The sequence below is a fragment of the Vombatus ursinus genome, unplaced genomic scaffold, assembly GCF_900497805.2.
Source record: "Vombatus ursinus unplaced genomic scaffold, bare-nosed wombat genome assembly UNPS02013950.1, whole genome shotgun sequence".
In the NCBI taxonomy this organism is placed as follows: Eukaryota; Metazoa; Chordata; class Mammalia; order Diprotodontia; family Vombatidae; genus Vombatus; species Vombatus ursinus.
The window spans coordinates 820,309-847,262 of NW_020953728.1; the positions used below are offsets into that span (position 1 = coordinate 820,309).

A 26,954-nucleotide genomic window follows, 5' to 3' on the forward strand; every position below is an offset into this window, starting at 1 on the left:
ACAAGGATCTAAGACATCTCCAAAGGCCTCATGATGGAAAATGCTATCCATCATGAGGCCTTTGGAGATGTCTTAGATCCTTGTATTGCTGAGAAGGGTTAAATCTATCAATATTAGTACCTAACTGATTATATTATTCCCTTCTTGAGCCAAATCTGATGAGAGTAAGGTTCAAACAATACTCATCTCTCTCCCTTCTTTCCCTCTGCTGTAATAGGTTTTTGTGCCTTTTCCTGTAATGTAATTTACCCTTGTCTGCCTCCTCTTTTCCTTTTTTCTCAGTACATTTTCTTAGTTAGATCAGATTAATCCACTTACTTGGATCCATTTAATCCATTTGATTAGATTTTTTTTTATCATTACATCAATGTCAACTTATACCCACCCCCTTTATGTATACCCCTTTAACATGGTGTAATAACAATACAGTTCTCAAGGGTTACAAGTGTCATCTTCCCTTGTAGGGATGCAAACATTTTTATGTTTGTTTATTATTTATGTTTATTATTATTATATTTTATACTATTTATTATTTATATATTATTTATTAATAAACATATTGTTTATGTTTATTAATAACATGTTGTTTCTTTCTGTCCCATTTACCTTTCTATGTCTCTCTTGAGTCTTGTATTTCAAGGTCAAATTTTCTGTTGAGCTCTGGTCTTTTTACCAGGAAGGTTTGGAAGTCCCCTATTTCGTTGAATATCCATCTCCTCCCCTGAAATATCATGCTCATTTTCACTGGGTAGTTGATCCTTGGTTGTAATCCAAGATCCTTTGCCATATGGAATATCATATTCTATGCCCTATGGTCTTTTAATGTAGAAGCTGCAAGGTCCTGTGTAACCTGATTATGGTTCCATGATACTTAAGTTGTTTCTTTCTGGCTGCTTGCAGTATTTTCTCTTTGACCTGCTCATTTTGGAATTTGGCTACTATATTCCTTGGTGTTTTCATTTTGGGATCTCTTTCAGGAGGTTATTGGTGGATTCTTTCTATGGCTATTTTACCTCTGGTTCTAGGACATCATTGTGATTTTCAGATAGACCAATAATTTTTAAATCGTCTCTCCTGGATTGATTTTCTAGGTCAGTTGTTTTACCAATGAGGTATTTTTTTCATTCTTTTGTTTCTGTTTGACTGATTCTTGCTCTCTCAAAAAGTCATTAGCTTCCATTTGCCCAATTCTAATTTTTAACAAATTGTTTTCTTCTTTTAGATTTTGTACCCCCTTTCCCATTTGGCCAATTGTATTTTTTAGGGACTTGTTTTCTTCAGTGTACTTTTTTCCAGTCGGCCAATTGTATTTTTTAAGGACTTGTTTTCTACAGTTAATTTTTGTCCTTCCTTTTCCAAGCTATTGACTCTCTCTTGCATACCTCTCATTTCTTTTCCCATTTTTTCTTCTATCTCTCTCATTTGGCTTTTCAAATCTTTCTTGAACTCTTCTAAGAAGGCTTTTTGGGCTTTAGACCAGTTCATATTCCCTTGTGAGGTTCCAGATGTGGGTTTGTTGACAATGTTGTCCTCTTCAGAATTTCTGCCTTGATCTTCACTCTTCCCAAAATAAGAATCTATCATACATTTCTTTTTGCTCATGGTGTTTGCTTATTTCCTGGCCTTTAAAGAGGTTAGCTCTCCTGCTGGGGAGCAGGGGGCACTGACCCAAGCTTCTTGTGTTGGGAGCCCAGGGCCTGGTCACTGGCTTTGTGTGCTGGGACCTCTGATGCTGTCAGTTGGAGGCTGTAGGGTTCTGGCAGTTTACCTGGTGTTGGACTGGAATCAACAACACTGGAACTCTAGAGATAGAATTGGGAAGTGTGGCTCCTGGACATTTCCTACTCATCCAGGCCTTTCCTTCCTTTTGCTTTCTTTAGCTCCTTGCCAATGGATGTTGCAGGATGTGTATCCTCCTGCAGCCCCTTGGAGTGCTGCTTCCCTTAGTTTTGCTGAGGCACTGGGAGTCCCAGTTGCTGTAGAATGCCGAGGCATCTGGTGGTTTTCCAAGCTAGTTTCCACAGGCTCCCCCACCCTCACTGAGGCACTTGGAGGTCCGGGTGTTAGTATTTGCCTGCTCCACCACCTGGGTTTCAGGATCTCCTCCTGGTATGCTGAGGTGAGGTTTTCCACTAGCTTGCTGGGATGCCTCCTGTTCTGTACTGTTCCCCTTCTCCCAGGGCAAGAGGGGCCTTTCCCGTTAATCCTTCAAGCTACCTGGGCTACTGGACTGCTGCACCCCATCCTTCTTCTGGTTCATCTGTTCCAGGATTTTCCCTGGGATGATATTTTCTGAGCTTTCAGAGGTTAATAATGGAGGGTAAGAGCGACTTACTTTTTACTTCGCCCTGTTGGCTCCCGGAAGCGGAAGTCCAAAGATTTCTTTTGTAAAACTCTACCATTACTCTCTGTCTTTATCTCTGTTTACCATTTCTCTTTTTCTCTGTTTACCATTTCATTTTATGATTTAGTCTCTACTAAGGAAGATGCATTGTTCCTTATGTTTCTTTGTTTAGTCTGTGCCATTAATTTATTCCTCTATTTTTAAAACTAATACTACATGGTTTTAATGACTACTGCTTTATAATATACCTTGAGGTTTGAAAGTGTTGTTCCCCCTTTGTCCCTACCCTTTTCTCTCATTTCCCTTGATATTATAGATCTTTTGTTTTTCCAAGTGAATTTTGTTATTATATTGTCAAGTTCTATAAAGTATCCCTTGGTAATTTGATTGACATAGCATAAGCATTGAGTATTCCTCCAGCTATTTAAGTTCTTTATTTCTTTAAGGAGCACTTTGTATCAATTGAATCAATTTATGTCTTTTATGTCCGTTAGTAGATTTCTTCCCAGATATTTTGTGCATTTTGTAGTTGTTTAGAATGGAATTTCCCTTTCTATTTTCATTTCTTGGCTTTTGTTATTGTTATGTAGAAATGTAGTTGATTTTTGAGGGCTTATTTTGTCACCTACAACTTTGCTGATGATTGTCTTAGTTAGTATATTTGCTGATTCTCTAGGATTTTCCAAGTGTACCATCATATCATCACCAAATAAGGATAGTTTTATGTCTTCTTTACTTATCTTTGTGCCTTTAATTTCTTTCTTGTCTTATTGCTGTTGCTAGCATTTCTAGAATTATGTCAAATAATGTGGAGAATGGGTGTCCTTGCTTTACTTTCAGATTTTTTGGAAAAGATTCTAATGTAACCTTATTACATATGTTGACTGCTTTTCTTGTTTTAGATGCTTTTTATGATATTAAAAGAGATCTCTGTGTGCCTATGCGATAATCATGTGGTTTGGAATGTTTTAATATAATTAGCTATCTTGATTGTTTTCCTAACATTGGATCATCCTTCCACCCTTGGCATAAATCCAACATTCATCCATAATGAATGATTTTTTGGATAAATTGCTGTAGTCTTTTAGAAAGGATTTTGTTTACATTTTTAAAATGAATATTCACTAATGAATTTGGCTCACAGTTTTCCTTCTGTGTTTTATCCTTCACTGGTTTAGGTATTAGGACTATATTTGTCTCACAAAAGGATTTTGATAGGGTACTTTCTTTATTTTTTGAGAATAAACAGTCACCCCCTTCTTCACCTGAATTTATCCATCCTCTTCTTGCCTCTGTTCCTGCTTTCCTATAACCTCTTTTCTTCCTGAGAGCCAAGAGGAGTAACTTTCAGCTTAAGTGCTAACCTTAGACTTGACAAAGGCACATCACACAATCCTCTTTATCCTCTTCCTTCCTCTTTTTGATGCACCCTCCAATTTTATAATTTAGTTCCATTAAAAAAATCCAGGATTTTTTTTCTTTTGGTAAGTTCTTTTAAAACTAGTTCTATGTCCTTTTCTGTTATTGTGTTATTTAATATCTCTGTCTGGTCTTCTGTCAGTTTGGATATTTTATATTTTTATATGTTTGTGTTCTTGATTTTGTTAGCATGTAATTGCATAATATGTTCTGAATATTCCTTCCATTTCTCTTGGTTTTGTTGTGGTTGAACCTTGCTCATTTGGTATTTTACTGATTTGCTCTTCTGTCTTCTTATTGTAAAGTAGATTACCTAGAGATTTATCAATTTTCTTAATCTATTTTAAAACCCAGATTTTAGTTTTCCTATCATTTCTATGAGATTTTTTGTTTCCTGTTTATCTATTTCTCTTCCTGTTTTTAATATCTCCTTTTATGTCCTTTATAAAAGATTATTTATTTGGTGGCTCTCTAATTTTTAAAAGTACATTCAATTCATTAAATCTCTTTTTCTGTTTTACTAATGTATATTTGTAGGGATATGATTTTTCACCTGAGAACTGATTTAACCATGTTGCAGAAATTATAATATGTTGTTTCATTATTATAATTTTCTTTTACATAAATACTAATTACTTCCATGATTTGTTCTTTGACCTGCTTATTATGTAGGATTATATTCTTAAGTTTCCATTTAGAAGACTTTGTGTCCCCTGAACAAATTAACTATTTTTAATAGCATTATGGTGTGAGGAATGTAGTTACTATTTCTACCTTTTCACATTTGTTTTAAGTGTTTCTGTGCCCTAATTCATGGTCAATTTTTGTAAAAGTTCCATGCGGTGTTGGGAAATAAATATTCTGTAGAAGATGCTGTAAGTCTTTTAGTTCTGGTTTCCTTAGCAGTTTGTTCAGATGCATATTTACCTTTATGTTTATCTTTCTGTTAGACTTATCCATAACTGAGCAAAGGACATTGAAGTGTCATGTGTTATTGTCTTATACTTCAGCTCATGTTTCATTTATGAATTTGGATGCTATGGCATTTGGAGTGTGTAAGTTTAGTATTATTATTGGTCTGTTATCTGGTTCCTTTCAACATAATATAATTTCCTTGTTTATTTCTCTTTTTTTACTTTTGCTTTCTGTGATAGCATGATTGCAGCTCCTGCTTTTTTATTAATGATATTTTTCCAATCCCCTAGTTTTATTCTGTATATATCCTTGCTTTTAAAATGTGTTTCTTATAAGCAACAGATTATAAGGTTTTGTTTTCTTATCCAATCTGTCACTCTTTTTCATTTTTGTTGGATTATTTTATCATCTGCATTTAAAGTTATGAGTTATGTTTATATTTTCCTCTATCTGTCTCTAACATTATTTTTAAGTTATGATTTCTCCCCTCTTACTTTCCAAATATAGTACTATATCTCTTTAGTTACTTTAGCTTATACTTTTTTATGATGGCTCTATTACCAATGGCTTTTTTCTCCTCACCACTGAGCTCTCCCAGCTCCCATTTGTTACTCCTTTCCCTTTGATGTTTTGCTTCATAATTCCTTTTCTCTTTCCTGCTTTTATCTTTTTATTTAATCCTTCCCCTTTTTTTCTTCTCAGTCAAGTAGGTTCTACCTTCCTTTCCTCCCCTTCAATTAGTTCTTTTAATTAATTTTTTTATTTTAATTTTTTTTGCATACTTTTCCTGAGAGGATTTACTCATTTTCTTGTTCATGGCCTCTATACCTATCTAATCCTTCTCTATTGTCTGCATTCCTCCTTGAATCAAAACTTGTGAGGGGCAGAACCAAGATGCGGAGTAAAGGCAGGGAATGCCCTGAATTCTCCCCCAAACTCCACCAAATACCTTTAAAAAATGTCTCTAAACAAATTCTAGAACAGTAGAACCCATAAAAAGATGGAGTAAAAAAATTTACAGCCCAAAACAACTTGAAAAATCAGCAGAAAAGGTCTATTATATGGGGCAGGTCATGTCAGCACAGATCAGGCCCCAGCAAACCCAGAGCAGGTCTCAGGACAACTGAATCACTGGCAGCAGTGGCAATTTCCAGATATCTCAGCCCACAGATGCCAAAAACAACTTAGAAGATTAGCAGGAGGGGTCTATCACACCAGGGTGTGAGTGGAACCCAATCCAGTGCAGGCCACACCAGCACAGCCCCAGTCACAGCAAACCAGGAGCAGATCTGGGGAGTGACAAAATCAGCAGTGGCAGTGGCAGCAGCTATTTCCAGAGCTCTCAGCCCAGAGATGGTAAGGGCTGGTCAGAAGGAGATTACAGGGGCCTCTTTGCTAGCATTGAGGCAGTACTCTGTTTCTTTGTCCATACTTGAATGAGGGTTGCAGTCCTGGATGGCAGTCCTGGAGTGAGGAGAAGCACTAGCATGGCAGAGCTTGTGGCAGCAGTGGAGAGGAGACTCTGCTCAGTTTCAGAGCAGAAAAGAGTGCTTGTGGTCACTCACAGACCAAAGCACAGGCCAGCAGAAGAGTAAACATCTCTCCATAGATCATACCACCTTGGAAGAACTGAAAACTTGCAGGTCCCTAGAAGCATCTCTGAAAACAGCCGAACAAAACCCTTGAAGATTGGGACAGTGCACCCTCCACCCTGGAAGCAGAGCCCTACTTTAACAAACAGTTAAAAGTCAAGTAATAGGGTGGGAAAATGAGCAAACAACAGAAAAAAACTCTGACTATAGAAAGTTCTTATGGTGACAAGGAAGATCAAAACACACTCAGAAGAAGATAACAAAGTCAAAGCTCCTACATCCAAAGCCTCCAAGAAAAAATATGAATCAGTCCCAGTCCATGGAAGAGCTCCAAAAGGATTTTGAGAAGCAAGTAAGAGAAGTAGAGGAAAAACTGGGAAGAGAAATGAGAGTGATGCAAGAAAATCATGAAAAACAAGTCAACAGCTTGCTAAAGGAGACCCAAAAAATACTGAAGAAAATAACACCTTAAAAATAGACTAACCCAAATGGCAAAAGAGGTCCAAAAAGCCAATGAGGAGAAGCATGTCTTCAAAAGCAGAATTGGGCAAATGGAAAAGGAAGTCCAAAAGCTCACTGAAGAAAATACTTCCTAAAAAATTAGAATGGAGCAAATGGAAGCTAGTGACTTTATGAGAAATCAAGACACTGTAAAACAAAACCAAAAGAATGAAAAAAATAGAAGACAATGTGAAATATCTCATTGGGAAAACAACTGACCTGGAAAATAGATCCAGGAGAAATAATTTAAAAATTATCTGAAAGCCATGATTAAAAAAAGAGCCTAGACATCATCTTTCAGGAAATGATCAAGGAAAACTGTCTTGATATTCTAGAACCAGAGGGTAAAATAGAAAATGGAAAAAATCCACTGATCACCTCCTGAAAGAGATCCCCAAAGGAAAATATTGTAGCCCAAATGCAGAGTTCCCAGGTCAAAGAGAAAATATTACAAGCACCCAGAAAGAAACAATTCAAGTATTATGGAAATACAATCAGGACAACACAAGATTTAGCAGCTTCTACATTAAGAGACTGGAGGGCTTGGGATATAGTATTCTGGAGGTCAAAGGAGATAGGATTACAGCCAAGAATCACCTACCCAGCAAAACTAAGTATAATCCTTCAGGGGAAAAAATGGATAATCAGCGAAATAGAGGACTTTCAAGTATTCTTGATGAAAAAACCAAAGCTGAATAGAAAATTCAACTTTCAAATACAAGACTCAAGAGAAGCATAAAAAGATAAACAGAAAGGAGAAATCATAAGCGACTTAATAATGTTAAACTGTTTACATTCTACATGGGAAGATGATGTTTGTAACTCATAAGATCTTTCTTATTATTAGTGTAGTTACGAGCATATATAGACAGAGGGCACAGGTGGGAGTTGAATATGAAGGAATAACATCTAAAAAATAAAATTAAGGGGTGAGAGAGAAATGTACTGGGAGAAAGAGAAAGGGAGAGGTAGAATGGGGTGAATTATCTCACATTAAAGGAGGCAAGAAAAAGCTTTTACAGCAGTGGAGGGGAAGAAGGAGGAGGTGAAAGGGAGTGAGTGAACCTTACTCTCACCAGAATTGGCTCAAAGAGGGAATAATATGTACACACAATTGGGTATAGAAATCTATCTTACCCTACTGGAAAGTAGTAAGGAAAGGGAATAAGAAAAGAACGTGACAGAAGGGAAGACAGATTTGGGGAGGAGGTGGTCAGAAACCAAATGCTTTTGAGGAGGGATAGGGTGAAAGGAGAGAGAGAATATAATAAACAGGGTTGAGGGAGTAGGATGGAGGGAAATACAGTTAGTAATAGTCACTGTGAAAAAAATTTTGAAGCAAGTTCCTCTTATAAAGGCCTAATTTCACAAACACATATAGAATGGAGTCAAATTTATAAAAATAAGAGCCATTCCCCAATTGGTAAATGATCAAAAGATATAACCAGTTCTCAGATGAAGTAATCAAAGCTATATATAGCTCACGATATGGATTGGAGAAATGCAAATTAAAACAAGTCTAATTTTCCTTTGTGTCTCCTCCCCCAATAACACTTCCCACATCCTTGAATATACAGCCACACACCCTCCCTCTGGTCACTTTCCTTCCCCATTTGACTCAAAATGTCCTCCAAACTCACTCCTCCAGGCACTAATTGCCCCTGGGAGCATATAAAGGCATATGCTCAAATGGGCATATTAAGAAGTGCTCTAAATCACTTTTGATTAGAGATATGCAAATCAAAATAACCTCATATCCATCAGATTGGCAAATATGACAAAAAAAGAAAATGATAAATGTGGAGAGGGTGTGGGGAAATTGGAACACTAATGCACTGTTGGTGGAGTTTTGAACTGATCCAACCGTTCTGGAGAGCAATTTGGAACTAAGCCCAAAGGGCAACCAAACTGTGCATACCCTAACCACTACTAGGTCTGTATCCCAAAGAGATCATAAAAAAAGGGAAAATGACCTACATGTGCAAAAATATTTATAGCAGGCCCTTTCATGTGGCAAAATATTGGAAACTGAGGGAATGCCCATCAAGGGCTGAACAAGAAGTGGTATATGAATGTAATGGAATACTATTGTGCAATAAGAAATGATGAACAGGCAGATTTCAGAAAAAAAACCTGGAAAGACATACCAACTGATGCAAAGTGAACTGAGCAGAACCAGGAAAACATTGTATACAGTATCAGCAACATTGTGTGATTTTCTCAGCAACACAGTGATCCAAGACAAGTACAAAGGACTCACAAAGGAAAATACTATCCACCTCCAGATAAAGAACTGATGGACTCTGAATGCAGATCACAGCATATCTTTTTCGCTTGCTTTATTCTTTCTAGTGATTTTTTTCCTTTTGATCTGTTTTTTATTCTACAACTGTGACTAATATGGAAGTACGTTTTATATGATAGTACATGTGTAAACTATATGAAACTGCCCACCTTTTTCAGAAAAGAGGAGGAGAGGAAAGGAGAAAAATTTGGAACTCAAAATCTTGTAAAAATAAATGCTAAAACTTTTCTTGATATGTAATTGGGGGAGGGGGAGAAAGTCAAATACTATTAAAAAATAAAAATAAAATAAAATAAAAAGGACCTGGGGCTTAAATAAAAGATATAAAGTCTATAAAAATCTTTCTTTTTTGGAAATTTATTTCCTAGTCCTGTAGAAATGGTTTTATTAGATGTTCTCTATTGTTTAATGATTTACTTGTGGACTAAATGATATAAATGATGTATAAAATCAGCCAATTATGTTAAACTGGCTTGTCTGCCTATATTGTGTTAGCCAATAGATTGAATAGGAAAAGCTTTTCAAATGCACTAATTTTTTTTCAAGAAAGCATTTGAATGCATTTTATTTGGTACTGTATTTATTCAATAAAGTATTTAATCAGTGCTAAGTGTGAACTGGACCCTATTGCTAAGCCTCAGCAAACAATCATAAACTAGGTTGGGGTAAACCCAGTAAAATTGCCATTTTGCACATGTCTTAATGAAGTTCGAGTGTTCAATAAATTACCTATATATTCACATTGAAAAAAATAGCATGGCCCTGGGCAAGTCACTTAACCCTGATTGCCTTGCCAAAATATATATATATATATATATATATACAGCTTGGTGGCACAATGGATAGAACACCGGCCCTGAAGTCAGGAGAATCTGCTTTCAAATCTGGCCTCAGACACTTTTCAGTTACTAGCTGTGTGACCCTGAGTAAGTAACTTAACTCTGATTGCCTTGCCAAAAAAAAATGCAATCCAGCAATACCAGTGCTAGGTCTATATCCCAAAGACATCCAAAAAAGGGAGAAAAGAGCTATTTGTGCAAAAATATTTATATCAGCTCTTTTTGTGGTTGCTAAGAATTAGAAATCAAAGGGATGCCCATCAATTGGGGAATGGCTAAAGGAGCTATGGTATATATGATTGTAGTGGAATATTATTGTGCTACAAGAAATGACAAGCAGGATGATTTCAGAAAAACCTAGAAAGACTTAACATGAAGTGATGCATACTGAAGCAAACAGAGCAAGAACATTGTACACAGTAAGAGTAATACTGTTGGATGAAGAACTGTGAATGACTTAGCTATTTTCAGCATTACAATGATCTAAGACAATCCCAAAAGACTAATAATGAAGCATGCTATCTACCTCCAGAGAAAGAACTGATATTATTTAAATACAGACTATTTTTCATTTCCTTTCATTTTTTTCTTTTATTTGAGTCTTCTTGTACAAAATGACTAATATGGAAAAGTTATATTTAATTGCACATGTATAACCTATATCTGCCTACCATCTCAGGAAGGGAGAAGGGTAGGGGAGAAGGGTAGGGAAGAAGGGTGGGATAGAATTTGGAACTCAACCCTTTAAATAAAAATGTTTAAAAAAAAGAAGGAAAAGAAAGGGACTAAGTTAGATGGCCTTTAAAAAATAAAATATGAAAAATAAATTTCAAAATAGCATGCTGAACTTCAAAGACATAGATAGCCCTTATCCTGGGAGATGGAGGTCAGTTTAAGAATCATTGTTACACAAGTTAAGACTTAGAAAGGAGCCTACAATTCCAGCAAGGGGACTGAGCTTGGTATGGGCTCATATCACCAGTTCAGTTACTCGAGATAGAAAGATGAATAAACATTAGGTATATTGCAACAGATCCAGATATGCAAAAAATAAACAACCTTGAAGGACAGAATAATTACATAATACCTGCAAGCAAAGGTTCAAAAGAAAAATCAGATTTTTCACAGAGACTCCAGGTAGAAATGAATCAAGAGATAAAAAAATGGAATGAAATCTCAGGAGCAAAATATTTCAAGGTGAATTAAAGAAATGGTCAATCTTATCCAAACAACAGACTTCCTGAAAATTAAAACTAATTGAATTGTCAGTTTTATATCAAAAGCTCCATAAGATAGAAATAAATAGAAGAAAATATGAGGTATCTCCTCTAAAAAAAACCACCATCCTGTAAAATAGATCAAAGAGAAATAATCTGAAACTCACAAGAATCACTAAAGCTGTGGGTTTTTTTTTTCAAAAGCATGGACACAATCTTTCATGAAATCATAGATGAAAACTGTTCACCTATTAGAACCAGAGGACAAAGTGAAAATTTTAAAAATGTATTGATAATTCTCCAGGTATGAAAGGACATGGACACTTGGGGATTGATTTTGCTTTGTTACAAAGGGGCTTTTCCCTCTCTCTCTGTTCTTAATTGGGATCCAGGTTAAAGTGATAGACAGGATAACAATGATGATGGGAGGAGAATGAGGAGGAGGAAAATGAGGAGGAAAAGATGCAAACGTTTTTAAAAAGTGCACAAAGGAGTATATGATACAAGTCAGAATGAAGCACAAAATAGCTAGAAAGTTTTGAAAACAATGGGTTGGTTTTATTATATACTAAAAAACCCATTCATAGATTCATATATACTCTTGTTTTGTGTTCTTTTCTATATAGAAATCCTCTTTTTTTGTTATTTTTTAAAATTTAGAATTAGGCAAAGTTAATTAAATAAGGGAGAAAATGAAATCAATTCCTTAGCTATATTTGATATGAGACTTTTATCAGTGAAACTTTCTGAAATTATCCAGTTAGTAATTCTTCTAATTAGGATTGCATTGATTTATTTGTGCTAAAACTTTTTAATTTTCATAATAAAAATTGTCCCTTTTATCTTTTATGATCATCTCTATCTCTTCATTGGTCATGAACTCTTTCCATAACTTACTTTCTCCTCTAATTTGTTTATAACGTGAGCTTTTATAGCTATCATTTGGTGCTTCTATGGTATATGGTGAGATATGTTAGTCTAAGCCTAACTTCTATTAGTCTTCATTCCAGTTTTCCCAGCATTTGTTGTCTAATGCTAAGTCTTGAACCAAGTAGCATGGTCTTTATGTTTATCAAACACTACACTACCATTTTATTTTGCTTCTGTATGTTGTGTAGCTGATCTGTTCTATTGACTGACCTTTCTGCTTACTTTTAGACTTCTTTCTTCTTTTTTCATTTCTCCTATTGAGATTCTTGACCTTTTGTTTCTCCATATTAATTTCATTATTATTTTTTTCTACCTCTGTAATGGTGTCATATGGTAACCATGTCATAGCAATGTTCTTCATCTGATCTGAGCATGATTGACCAATTTATACTCTCACAACTAAATTGAGGATGGTACAAAGTTGGGATACAAATATAATTCCTGGGAGAAGGAAGTACAATCAAGGAAATGGTTGAAGCTTACCACAATAACCAAACTGTGACTGGAACATTCTAGGAACAAGTAGTAGGAATTGAGGAGGTGTCTATCTATCATTCTTCTTAGAGACATCATTCTTTTTTTTTGGAAGCATTTTAATTTAATTTCTTCAGCTTAGCAATACCTAGTCTACCTAGAGACCTTTGTAGTAATGTCAACATTTCAGAATCACAGTCAAATAAGATGTATATCCAGGTCTTTATTGAAAAGGAAATAATCCCAGATGTCAGGGACTTCTTCACATTCTATCAGTATATGCTAACTTCCCTTAGATGCTAAGAATGTCCTTATAGAGGTCAAAAACCCTTGAAATAGATTTTCTTTTGCTGTGTAGGGGACAAATAAGTAGTTGTTTAGTAACTAGAGAGCTATGGCCAAGCATAACTCCCATAGATTAGGATAATAACACAGATAAGGGATATTAAGAAGCCTCCAAGCTCTTGAGAACTAATCAGTTACCCAACCAACTGAACAAATCCTTTCCTTGTTTGGAGTCTTCACATAACCTATCAACTGTTTATTTGCATGTAACTACAAAGGATCTGTGAGGTTGCCCATGGAAAGATGCAGCAGACAAAGACCTACTTTTGCTAACTAGGACATGTAAACTGTCTAATGTATATAATGTTCAAAGGAATAGAATAAAGCACTATTTCTCCCATCCTCACTGGAGGGTCCATACACATAGCCCATCAGTTGGTCAGGGTTAGGTTTTTTGAAAGGGACAAAATTGTTATCAAAGGTCCCAAGGTTCATTTATACTCCTCAGGAATGGAAGCATGTATGTAATATGAATCACAAATTCATTCACAAAATGTACTTTACTACGATGATGGTAGTGAGGAGAACATGGTATAAACCTTTACAGTGAGATTATAGGGAGGTCTTACTGATAGGCTTTAACATGGACTGAATCACTGGGCTAAATGAGATGGCAAGGTTCCTCTGATTCTTTGGGCAAGGCAGATCATATCTCTATATTATAGACTTCATTACTGCCTTAAAAATAATTCAAGACTCCTCCTTAATATGTGCAATAAGGCCAGTTTTCCTCTTGGTGATAGTGTTTCTATACATAAGGCCCATGGCCAAAACATTTGGTTGATTAAGTTCAGTTTTATCATGATTGTTAGCTAACTTAATTTTTAAAATCCATTTTATTCTATTTTGTTCTTGCAGTTTTAGAGTGAAATTGTTATTGGACCTGCAATACTTTGCAGATTCCATTTTACATTTCATTCTGTAACATATGTAGCTCTTTCTCTTGGATAGATAGAGGGGCTCCAAATCTATAAATGAATATCCTTAGTCTTTCTGACTGTATCATTATCTGCTTTCATGGAGGGATGGACTTCAATACATCCTGAATATATGCCCACTGTACTACAGTATTTAAGCATATAAATCAATCTATATGCATAGAAGATCCCCATGTTGGGCATGAACGAGTAGTATCCTTCACTCTTACAGGTTGTGCCACATTATAGCTCTGGCAAAGATCAGCTCAGGTACCATTGTTAGATAATAAGAGAAAAATTAGGAGCAAGCTAAGTGTTATAACTATTTTCATTATCATGTCTTCCTCCACTCTTCTTTGATTACATGCTTCATATTTTGATGCACAAAAGTTAGTAGGCCTTTGGTACAACCACACAAAATGGATACTCAGGGTATAAAAGATAGTTTGCCGCTCTCCAAATGTCTTTGCCAACTTCTGTGAAATGATTTTGAGAATAGAAACATTCTGCTGTGTGACCTGAATATTTTTCATCATGAGTCTTTTAGAGTTGTCTTAGACCCTTGCATTGCTAAGAAGAGATAAGTCTACCAAAGTTAATCATTGCACATTGTGGCTATTACTGTGTACAATGTTCTCCTGGTTCTGCTCACTCCACTCATCATTAGTTCATTCAAGTCTTTCCAGGTTTTTTTAAGTCCACTTGCTCATCATTTCTTAAAGCACAATAGTATTCCATTATATTTATATACCACAACTTGTTCAGCCATTCCCCAAATGATGGGCATCCCCTCAATTTCCAATTCTTGGCCACCACAAAAAGAGCTGCCATAAATATTTTTGTACCTGTGGGTCCTTTTCTCATTTTTATGATCTCTTTGGGATACAGACCTAGAAGTGGTATTGCTGGATCAAAGGATATCCACATTTTATAGCCCATTGGGCATAGTTCCAAATTGCTCTCCAAAATGGTTGGATCAGTTCACAACTTCACCAACAATGCATTAGTGTTCCAATTTTCTCGCATGTTCTCCAGCATTTGTAATTTTTTGTCATGTTAGCCAAACTGATAGTTCTGATGTGGTACCTCAGAGTAGTTTTCATTTGCATTTCTCTAATAAATTGTGATTTAGAGCATTTTTTCATATGACTATAGACAGTTTTAATTTCTTCCTTTGACCGTTTAACCTTTTATCAATTGGGGAATGACTTGTATTCTTACAAATTTGACTCAGTTCTCTATATATTTTAGAAACAAGGCCTTTATCAGAGACACTGGCTGTAAAAATTCTTTCCCAGTTTTCTGCATCCCTCCTAATCTTGGTTGCATTGGCTTTGTTTGTGCAAAAACATTTCAATTTAACATAATCAAAATTATCCATTTTGCATTTCATAATGTTTTCTATCTCTTGTTTGGTCATAAATTCTTCCCTTCTCCATAGATCTAAAAGGTAAACTATTCCTTCATCTCCTAGTTTGCTTATAACATCAGCCTTTATATCTAAATCATGTACCCATTTTGACTTTATCTTGGTATAGGGTGTAAGATGTTGGTCTATGCCCAGTTTCTGCCCTACTCTCTTCCAGTTTTCCCAGAAGGTTTTGTCAAGTAGTGAGTTCGTATCCCAGAAGTTGGAGTCTTTGGGTTTATCAAACATTAAATTAGTATAGTCATTGACTACTGTATCTTGTGTACCTAACCTATTCCACTGATCCGCCACTCTATTTCTTAGCCAGTACCAAGTAGTTTTGATCATTGCAGCTTTATAATACAATTTATGATCTGGTATGGTTAGGCCACCTTCCCTAGTATTTCTTTTCCTTAATTCCCTTGGTATTCTAGACCTTTTGCTCTTCCAGATAAATTTTGTTATTATTTTTTCTGGTTCTTTCAAATATTTTTTGGTAGTTTGATTAGTATGGCACTGAATAAGTAAATTAATTTAGGTAGAATTATTTTTATTGTATTAACTCTGCCTATCCATAAGTAACTGTTCTTCCAATTATTTAGATCTGACTTTATTTGTGTGAAAAGCATTTTGTAATTGTGTTCATATAGTTCCTGGGTTTATTTTGGCAGGTAGACTCCCAAATATTCTATGATGTCTATAATAATTTTAAATGGAATTTCTCTTTTTATCTTTTGCTATTAGGTTTTGTTAGTAAAATATAGAAATGCCAATGATTTATGTGGGTTTATTTTATGTCCTGCAACTTTGCTAAAGTTGTTCATTATTTCAAGTAGTTTTTTACTTGATTCTCTAGAATTCTCTAAGTATATCATCATATCATCTGCAAAAAGTGATTCTTCTTTTGCCTATTCTAATTCCTTCAATTTATTTTTCTTCTCTTATAGCTAACACTAACATTTCTAGTACCATATTGAATAACAGCAGTAATAATGGACATCCTTGTTTCATCCCCAATCTTACTGGAAATGCTTCTAGCTTATCCCCACATATAGTGCTTGCTGATGATTTTAGGTAGATGCTACTTATCATTTTAAGAAAGACTCCATGTATTCCTACGCTCTTTAATAGGAATGGGTGTTGTATTTTGTCAAAAAGATTTTTCTGCATCTATTGAAATAATCATATGGTTTCTGTTAGTTTTGTTGTTGATATGATCAATTATGCTGATAGTTTTCTTAATATTGAACCAGTACTGCATTCCTGGTATAAATCCTACCTGGTCATAGTGTATTATTCTCATGATAAAAAGTTGCTACAATTGTTTTGCTAATATTTTATTTAAAACTTTTGCAACTATGTTCATTGGGGAAATTGGTCTATAATTTTCTTTCTCTGTTTTGACTCTTCCCAGTTTAAATATCAGTACCATATTTGTAACATAAAAAAGAATTTAGTAAGACTTTCACCTACTTTGGAAGAGTTCTTGACTAAACAATTGATAGAGAACATAAAACAAGATAAAATAGACAATTTTGATTATATATAACTTTCTTGCATAAACTAATCTAATGTACTTAAAATTAGAAGGGAACTAGTTAACTAGCAAAAATCTTTGCAGCAAGTTTTACTGATAAAGGTCTCATTTCCAAGGTATGCAATTTAAATGTAGAAAACTAAGCATGTATAATTTAAATATATATAAAACTAAGAATCATTGCCCAATAGATAATGGGCCAAAGTATATGAACAGGTAGTTTTCAAAGGAATTAATATAAGCTGTCAACAACAATATAAAAATAACTAATATTTAACAAAATGCAAATTAAAGCAACTTTGAGTTTCTACTTCATACCCATCAGTCTGGTCAAGATGAGAAAAGAGGAAAATAACAAATGTTGGAAAAACAGGCACACTAATGCATCATTGGTAGATCTTTGAATTGGTCCACACATTCTTTAGAACTGTGTTCTAAAAGTCAGTAAACTGTGCATACTCTTAGACCTAGTATACCATACAAGTATAGACCTAGTATACTATACAAGACTTATACCCCTCCCCCAAATATCAAAAAGAAGAAGAGGACCTATATCTGCCCAAATATTTATAGCAGCTCTTATTGTGATAACCCCAAATTGAAAACTAAGGGAATAATCTTCAAGTGGGGACTGTGGACAAATGAATACAATAGAATAGTATTAAACCATAGAAAGTTATAAAATGAACAAATTGAGATAAAACTGAAAAGACCTCTTTGAACTGATAAAGAGTGAAGTAAAGAAAGCTAGGAGATCAATTTATTAAAAAAAATTGTAGAGAAAAACAACTTTGAAAAAATCTGATCAACATAATAATAAACTAAGTCCAAATGGCTGCAGATGAAACCTGACCCTCACCTTCACCATAGACGTGATAAACTTAAAATGCAGAAAGAGGCATGCATTTTCAAGCATGGATTTTATCTTTTTTCTTTTTGATCATGGAGGGGGAGAGGGGAACAGAGGGAGGAACAAATTGTAAATGCATACAAAAATTAATTTTATTTACAGAAAAATAACTTTCTATGGGGATTTGGATTTGAAAGTCACAGTCTGACTTTATTTACATAGGGACATAACACCTTCAGGTTTGTTTTGTCCTGGGTAAACATCAGAAAAAAAAATTTTTAATAAGCAGAAATTTACAAAAGAGAAAGTTCAAACTATTAATAACTATGTGAAAAGATGCTCAAATAGCCTCATGATAAATAAATGAAAAATCAAAACAACCTTAGTATATCCCATTAGCATGATAAAAATATCTTTTACAAAATATAAAATTCTATGTTAGTGGAACTGTCAAGAAATAGATACTGTTTTTGGAGCTACAGAATTGTGTAAATATTTTGGAGAGTGATAATGACAATATACAATAAGAATTGCAAATCTGATTATGCCCTTCAACCTAGACATTCTATTATTAGGACTTTATCACAAAACATCATAAAGGGGAATTATCTGTTCAAAATATTCATGACTGATATATTTATATTAGACAAAATAGAAATACCTGATATTTTTTGTATAATAGAAAACAGATAAGTAAAATATTCCATTAAATGATAATCATGTATCATACAAGAAAATATAGATAGATCTATCTAAGGTGATACAGAGAGAAATAAATTATAAAAAAATTGTATGTACACTAGTTTCAGACTACATTTTTAAAAAGAATAGAAAGAAATAGGTCCAAAGATGACAAATCTTCAAAACATCTTGGAAAAATGACAAAACAAAAACATTTTTCTTCTTTGCTCTATATTTAGTCTGATTCTGCTTCACTTAAAGCTAATACGTTAGAGGTAAGGCTTTGCCTTTTTTTCCTCCTATGTTTATTTAATTCATTTTGTTAATAGCAATTGTTCATAATTTTAAAAATAATATAGTTATTTAAATTAAAAATAAAATTATAAAATTAGAGTGTAATTATACATTATAGAAGTATGTTAAACATAATATATAATTTTATATTATATTAGTATCAATAATAACTATATTAAATTGTATAATTATGTTTTCTATAATTATAAAATTATGTAAAAAACCAAAAAATAACTTATGAATTCTGGTTTTGTTTTTCTTTAGCTAGTAAATTCGGTTTAAATTGTAGAGTATAGCATATATATTAGCTTTTTATTGAGGTCTCGTGTTGGCAGCTATACCTTTAAATATTAAGAAAACCCAGTCCATTTTAAGATGAGAATGTGATGATAATATTGTAATGAAATTACTTTTCATTGCTTCCACTTCTGGATGGTTACTTTCATTGACCCCAGACAGATTATCTTCTCTTGAATAAGCTTCTAGTAGTGCTACTTAAAGCAGTTTTAAATGCTGCGAATATAAAAAAGAAAAAATCTCCATTCAGTGAAATTAATTTTTTTCAGTATTTGATGTTCCAAACATTGACATGTTTGAAAAAAATAACAATGTTTTCCTTTCTAGGAAAGCATAGACCTGGGTGAAATCATGTTTTCCCTTTGTTATTTGCCTACGGCTGGGCGTGTGACATTAATAGTCATCAAGTGCAGAAATCTCAAGGCAATGGATATCACAGGTTCATCAGGTGTGTACACATCCAATCATTAGCTCAAGATTCCTGCTTCAAGATGAAACATATAACTAGTCTGTATATCTAGCTATCATTATACTAAGTACATATTCTTTTTCTGAAGCTGAATAAAAGCAGTGAAAGAAACTGAAAATTAAATTATGAATTTTATATTTTGTTTAAAATGAAACCCATCTATATAAGGTCTACTTCAGGTTCATAAGCAGCTATTGACAAAAATTTAAATGTGTAATTACTGTTACACTTATATTACACTTAGAACTACTATTATGCCCTTCCGGGAAGTGAATATCTAAAACAATAAAACATGGAACACTTGATGAGACTTGTCTCCCTTACATTATAGCTAGCATTTAATAGCATGGTCCATGGGATGTTCAGGAAGGACTAGTCCCTCTGGTGTGACCAAGTCTTTTCAGGGCTGCTTATTCACCTTCTTTGGTGTCTACCTGTTACCTAATTCTTATCTGTGGCCCCAAGATGCTATAGTATGTGCAGTGGCTTTAATCCAGTAAAACCATCTCAGTAGACAGGCTAAACCAGTTTGAGGGTAACTGACAGATCTCAAACCCATCAGTGAGTTTGGGGAGTGACTACCCAAACATGTGAAGACTTCCTCCTGTGGTCATGAAGGCAACCAAAACAGGCACTGTGGAGCGTTTAGCGCTTGGTCATACATTGAATACCAGGGCCATCCACTGCATCCTGGATCATCGCCTGTCATCTTGACTTTTGTTTTGCCACTGGACTTTGATAACTCTAGAAGAAAGTAAGGCTGACAACTGTACAACTCTGCCTCACTTAAATCCAATTCATGTGCAAGTCAAGATCCTCATGATATCATTGGTTCTCTTAAAAAATGAAGGAGGAACAACAAATAATTAGAATTAATATAGTGCTTTAAGATTTGCAAAGCACTTTCCATTTATTATCTCATTTGATCCATGTTTTCTGGCAATGCAGGCCATGAGTTGTACTCCCCTTCTCATTGGTGGTCATTTTCTTTTCAAAGAAGCATTGTAGTAACTGTAGGGAGCAAATCCCATAGTGTAGTTTGGCACTGATTAAGGGATACCAGAGTTCATGAGTTTCATTCCCAAAAAGTTCAAGCAGAAAAGGATCAGTGTTAGGCTTACCTAGGCTTTAAAGGCACCATAATTACAAGAGTTGGGGAGAAAAAGAGAAAGAAAATATCCTCTCTCCCCTATGTTAAGTTCCACACTGGGACTTTCTGGGAGTGAAAGGTTAAGCATCAGAGGGTAGAGTCAACCATTTTAGTGTCTCCTGGGCATGCAACTCCTAGTGCTTCTGTGGCCAAACTTGTTTGATGAGCCCCTTCCCCTACTGCTATCATGGAGCCAAAGTGTTGTTGTTTCGTACTTGAAAGCTAATCATGGCACACTAGAAAGGGACAGAGTAAACATGTGACCAGAAGTCACCTAACTTCAAATATAGTACATGTGGTCCTGGAAGAGGCTCGACTCCAGTCATACTTCATGAGTCATACTTTATCCAGAGCCAATCAAAGGTATTCCCCTGATTATACCCAGAGTTGAATTGGAGGTCAGTGAGTCAAGGTCTAAATCTTAGTTTTGACTCAAGCTGGTTGAATACAAGCAAATTGCTTTACCTCTCAGCCTCATTTTCTTTATCTATAAATGGAGAAAAGAATATACACTATTTTCTTGTTTATTGAGATTTTTTAAAAAAAGCATTTCATTAAAGCTTAGAGCACTGTATAAAAATGTAAATAATCAAGTCAGGAAAAGCCAAGTCTCTCGGCTTTTTGCTTCTTTACCCTCATTATTACACCACCTTATTTTCTTTTAAGTATTTAGCGACAGGAAAAAGCCATTTAATCTGACTTATTCTTTTTCTTTTTCTATCATTTCCAAGTATGTACTTAATTCTTAATTTTTCTCTATCTGTAATAACAGCTAATATAGTGTTTAAAATTTACAAAGTGCTTTTCTCACAACCCTGTGACTTACATAATGTAAGTTGACCCAATTTATAAATGAGAAAATCAAGAATCAATGAGAGTGACTCCCTACAAATCACATAGCTAGTAAGTGGTGAACCAAGAAGTTCACTGTTTATTCCACAATATATTGACATAGTTAAAGAAAAATGACAAGCTTTATTTTTCACAATTTTAAACATCTCTTTCCAAATTGACATTAGTTCTTCTTCAGTACTTCCGTATGTTCATGATTCTGTTCATGTGTGCACTGTCCTCCAGTGAAGGATGCGATATCTCTGTTCCTTAGTAGACATTCTTCATTTTAACTATTGTGATGATGATGATGATGATGATGATGCTGATGATGAATATATCACTTTGTAGGTCTTCTGGTTATGAACCTTTCCTTTAATTTGTTGTTTCATTTGTCCTTCATTTTCAATGAGGACCAATTATTTAATTATCACTACAATAATGTAACCTCAACTGCAGATACATTTGGTACCAATCTCTCTGGAGGACCAACTCCTGTATATAGGGAAAGAGGGAGAGATGGAGAGAAAAGGGGAAATTGTACCTGCATTTATACATGTGCTTCATCACTGAATTCTGGCTTGTTATGATTTTCCGAAGCTTGCATACTATTGGTGTGGCCATAGAGAACCCAGAGTTACCTTGATGCCATGATGTGGCATGTGTACCTGGATGAGCCTCACATATAAGAAATATGCTACTCATGTAAAATGAATGGTCTAAACATATAAACATACAACTAATGATGATGCATAGATAGATGTAATCTGAGATCTAGACTGCCTCTGAGGGGCAGAAAAGAGCCAATATAATAGCTGGGCATGCAAACCCCAGAGTACCTCAAGACTAAACTCTCTGTGTTTTCTAGTCCCAGAAAGGATAACATACGAGAATATCTGTTCCCCTAAACGTTATTAATTTAGGAGTACATAGTTTCAGTATGAAGTTGCTTTCCTAGTTACTATCCCTTAGAGGGAGAGAGTATCCCAAAACTTATACCCATCACATTGCCCCCTTCCTGGTTATGCCAACATAAGAAAGAACATCACAAATGGCAAATAGCAAGTAAATCCATTCATCCAAACAAATAGCAAACAGAAATTGGAGAAAATATATAGATTATAATATGCCAGAAAATACAGAGAGTGGATAGATGGGAACAAGATTAGATATTTCATCAAAGAGAGAGTCCTTGATCTTACCCAAAGGGAAATTCCCCAGAGTTTCTAGAGACACAAGCTGGAAATCAGGGACACATCAAGGAGCTGGCTTTTCCTCCATGTTTACATTTTCCAAAGTCTCTGTCTGTGTCTGTCTCTCCCCACCTCCCTCCTTTCCTCTTTTTCTCTCCCTTTTCTCTCCATCTCTCCCTCTTTCCTTTTTTTTTTTTTTTAGGCAATTGGGGTTAAGTGACTTGCCCAGGGTCACACAGCCAGTAAGTGTCAAGTGTTTGATCTGAGGCCGGACTTGAACTCAGGTCCTCCTGACTTCGGGGCCGGTGCTGCCCCCCTAGCTGCCCCTCCTTTCCCTATATACAGGAGTTGGTCCTTCAGAGAGATTGGTACCAAATGTATCTGCAGTTAAGGTTACATTATTGTAGTGAGAATTAAATAATTGGTTCTCTTTGAAAATGAAGGACAAATGAAACAACAAAACAACAAATTAAAGAATAATAATCTCACATAATTATTGATAGTGTTTTGATCAAAATCTATTCTTGCAGAAATCAAAGTTTTCTAAAGAGAAAAAAATAAAGCAGCTATAAGGTACATTTCTTGGGTGAAAACAAATATTCTTCCTTTTTCTCAAAAGTAGCCAGATCAAATTAACTCTAGGATCATTTGATCCTGATAAATTATTTATGTTAAAATATATCATAAATTAAATTATCCCAACCTGCTTTCTATAATTCTATAATGATTTCTATAATTGAAACTTTAATATCAGTCCTGCCACACAATATTTTTGCTGGTCTGACTTACACATTCTTCACTATGGAGGACTCAGTATGAAATTCCTTCTAACAATTCAGCTAGTAACTGGGCTGTAACTTACAGTATTAAAATGTTGCCTGAAGCACTGAACCTTAAATATATGTTACCCATTTTTGTTGTTGTTGTTGTTGTTCAGTCATTACCCATGATATACAACTATTATGTGTTAGAGGCCAGTTTCAAGCCCAGGTCTTCCTGATTCAGACTGACCCTTTATTTCCTCTACCATGTCTCTCATAAGCAAAAAGAATAGAAATTCTAAGTATTCCATGAAGAACATTTTTTCTTATAGTAAATATTAAATTATGTTCATAGCTTTGAGCTACAATTTGATTAAGATTCTATATTCTCACAGCTTTATAAAAATGTTTTATTTTTTTACTTTCAGATCCATATGTAAAAGTGTCATTGATGTGTGAGGGTCGAAGATTGAAAAAAAGAAAAACAACTATCAAAAAAAATACTTTAAATCCAGTTTATAATGAGGCCATCATTTTTGATATTCCTCCTGAGAATGTAGACCAGGTCAGCCTCTTGATTGCTGTCATGGATTATGATAGGTAGGTATCTCTTCCTGTGTAAACAGTCTTTTCAGAACAGCATTATTAGATTTTAGGATACAGGTATCTGGATTTTTAAGTTCATTTTCTATTATCATAATGCTTTCAATTGTCAGTAGATTAAGTAAAATATTAGACATATATGCATACACTTAAAAATTTAAAAAAAACTAATGGAAGTAATTCTAAGCAGTGTAGGCTAGTGGGAAAAGCTCTATACTAGAATCTAGCTAGTAGCTATATGCTGGGGCAAGTTACTTACACTGTAATTAATTTTTTCCAACTGAAAAATGAGGTATTCACAGTAAGTCCTCTATGATGGTAAGAAACAAAAAGTAAGTAGTGGAGATAAAAGATAGATTTAATCCATTCTACAAACTGCCAAATTGACCTCAATGCCATTTTGCAAATCATACGTGTTCAAAAATCTATCCCACTACTTACCAATTAAGCACATACTTCTTGACCAAGCATTTGAGGTCTTTTGTAATCTAACATAACATATCTTCCCCTATTCTCCTACACAAACCCTCCTCCAATCCAGAAAAATTGGCCTAGTTACTGTTCCCAGAAAGGGTAGGTACCTCTGGACCTTTGTTCATGGTGTTCCCCCATTTAAGAAGCCTTCCTTTTCTCCTGATCCCTCCACATATACATACATATGATTACTGTGATGCTTTATTGTATTAAATAAAATTGCATAAGATGGGTATGACCTTGTATGACTTTATCTGACTGATTATATTCTATATAAAGCTTTATTCTATACAGTATACATATATACACACACATACATACACCTATGTTATATGTATATATTACACACATGTGTATATATGAACTATGTAATTATCCCTTTCACATTGTGACTTTGCCTATCATATCATGGTTTCAATATATTGTGGGTCAGCATAAGAGATTAAATGGGAATTTTGGGGGAGTTTTGTGGAAGTCACAGACAACATGTAAAGACTAGCAGATGACACAGAGCCTATGACCAAATGCTTAACCCAAATTTTAGAATAAGGTATTTTAAACACCCCATAAAAGAAAAAGAAAAATTGCAGAATTCCTCTCTGGTACAAAGGGAGGGCCAAAATTTTTATGTAGATTTTTCAGATTGCAGGAAAGCCACACCCCTAATCCCCCCATGTGCCATGTGGAAAAGATAACTATACACACACACACACACACACACACACACACGTGCGTGTGCGCACGAATAAGTTTGTTAAACTTGATATGAGTGGTCATTTCTACAAAGAAGTTTGCCATTCAACTCTTAGTCAGGAAACTAATTTGCATTATAACACTGTTTCTATGGAAAGAAATAAGATTATATTTATATCATTAGACTCATTGGTACTTTTTCCAGGTAAGTAATTGTGAGGATTCCTATATTATGTGCTGGTATTTCTCATACTTTTTTGAAAGTATACATAATTCAGGCACAAGTAAAATGTACAGTATATTACACATAAATGATTCTCTGGCATTACAAAGCTGATACTATATATTACATTTTGGAATCTCTTAAGTTTGCATTTTCAGTGTTAATGAAATTTTAATATATTAATTCCATTATAATAAACTAAACTTACTAAAGCAAAATTTTAGTTTCATTAATTGATTTGCATATTTTATGATATATGGAAACTTATTTATCTTTGAAAATAAAATTAAAAGCATAATCTTAATTATTCATAGGGTAGGACACAATGAGGTAATAGGAGTATGTAAGACAGGACTGGATGCTGAAGGTCTGGGACGAGATCATTGGAATGAAATGCTAACCTATCACAGAAAACCAATAACTCATTGGCATCCATTGCTAGAAGTAAGTCTACTTTCAAGGTTCTAATTTATGTTTTATTTGTTAGTACTTTTGGTTGAATTATTATTACAGGAATTATGTCATGAATTTAAATACAATTTATGTTTACATATTCCATTTTTTGTTTTAAAAATTGTTAATTTTTTTTAAATTACCTACATTTTCTAGTATATTTCTCTACTGTACACCCAGAGAGCCATTCTTTATAACAAATCATTAAAAAAGAAAAAAAAAGTTCAGCAAAACTAAGCAATTTGTTTACTAGGTCTGACATTATAGTTGGTATTCCAAATTCGTAGTCTTCAGTTTCTGCAAATTAGGGCAATGCATTCTCACTTTTCTTCTTTAAGACCAACTTTGGTCATTACAATTTTGCATCATTCAATTTCTTTTGTTTTATTATTGTTTTCACTTACAATGTAATAAACACTATTTGGCACTTAATTCACATTGCATCAGTTCATATAATTCTTCCATAATTCTCTGTACTCATCATATTCACTGTTGTTTTGTTTTGGTGTTTTGAGACTAGATCTCCTTATCTTGCCTGGCTGAAAGTGCAGTGACCACTTATAGACTTGATATATTTGTTGATTGACCCAGAAGCTGCTCCAGAAGCTGGGCTGGTTCATCCTTCCTTAGGCATCCCCAAATCCCCAGTAGGTCACCATATGGGTGCAAGACAGGACAGAAAACCAATTGGTTTTAGTTCTAGTGCCCCTCAGAACTCCTGAGCTTAAGTGATCCACCAAACTACTTCTCTTCTGTAGCACGTGTTACAGATGTATACCACTCATTTCACAGTGAAAGAAACTGAGGTAAACAAGGTTAAGTGACTTGCTCATGGTCACACAGCTAGTAAGTATCTGAGGCTGGATTTGAACTCAGGTTCTCCTGACTCTAGGGCCAGCATTCTATCTATTGTGCCACCTAGCTTCCCCATTGTCTCTTACATCACAATAATATTCCATTACATTGCATGTACAAAAAATGATTTAGTCATTCTCTAATAGAGGGGCATCTACTTTGTTTCCAGTTATTTGATATTACAGAAAACACTGATGTAAACATTTTTATGTGTAAGGAAGTTTATTTTCCATAGGAGGCTTTTTTAGTGTATGTGCTTAGCAATGGGTTCTCTGAAACAAAAGCTATGAATATGTTAGTTATTTTCTTGATATAATTCTAAATAGCTTTGCAGAATTTTTGGACTAATTCACAGCTCCACCAGAAATGTGTTAGTGTGCCTGT

At 34.6% G+C, this 26,954-nt stretch overlaps 1 protein-coding gene across 1 annotated transcript in view; it reads left to right on the forward strand.

Annotated features, from left to right (window-relative positions):
- SYT10 (synaptotagmin 10) overlaps positions 1-26,954 on the forward strand; it is a 99,106-nt gene that overhangs the window by 57,221 nt on the left and 14,931 nt on the right. Inside the window, exons 4-6 of the mRNA XM_027858986.1 lie at positions 19,193-19,313; positions 23,698-23,869; positions 25,577-25,706. Coding sequence (XP_027714787.1) covers positions 19,193-19,313; positions 23,698-23,869; positions 25,577-25,706 — 423 coding nt within the window. The remainder of the gene's footprint in view (positions 1-19,192; positions 19,314-23,697; positions 23,870-25,576; positions 25,707-26,954) is intronic.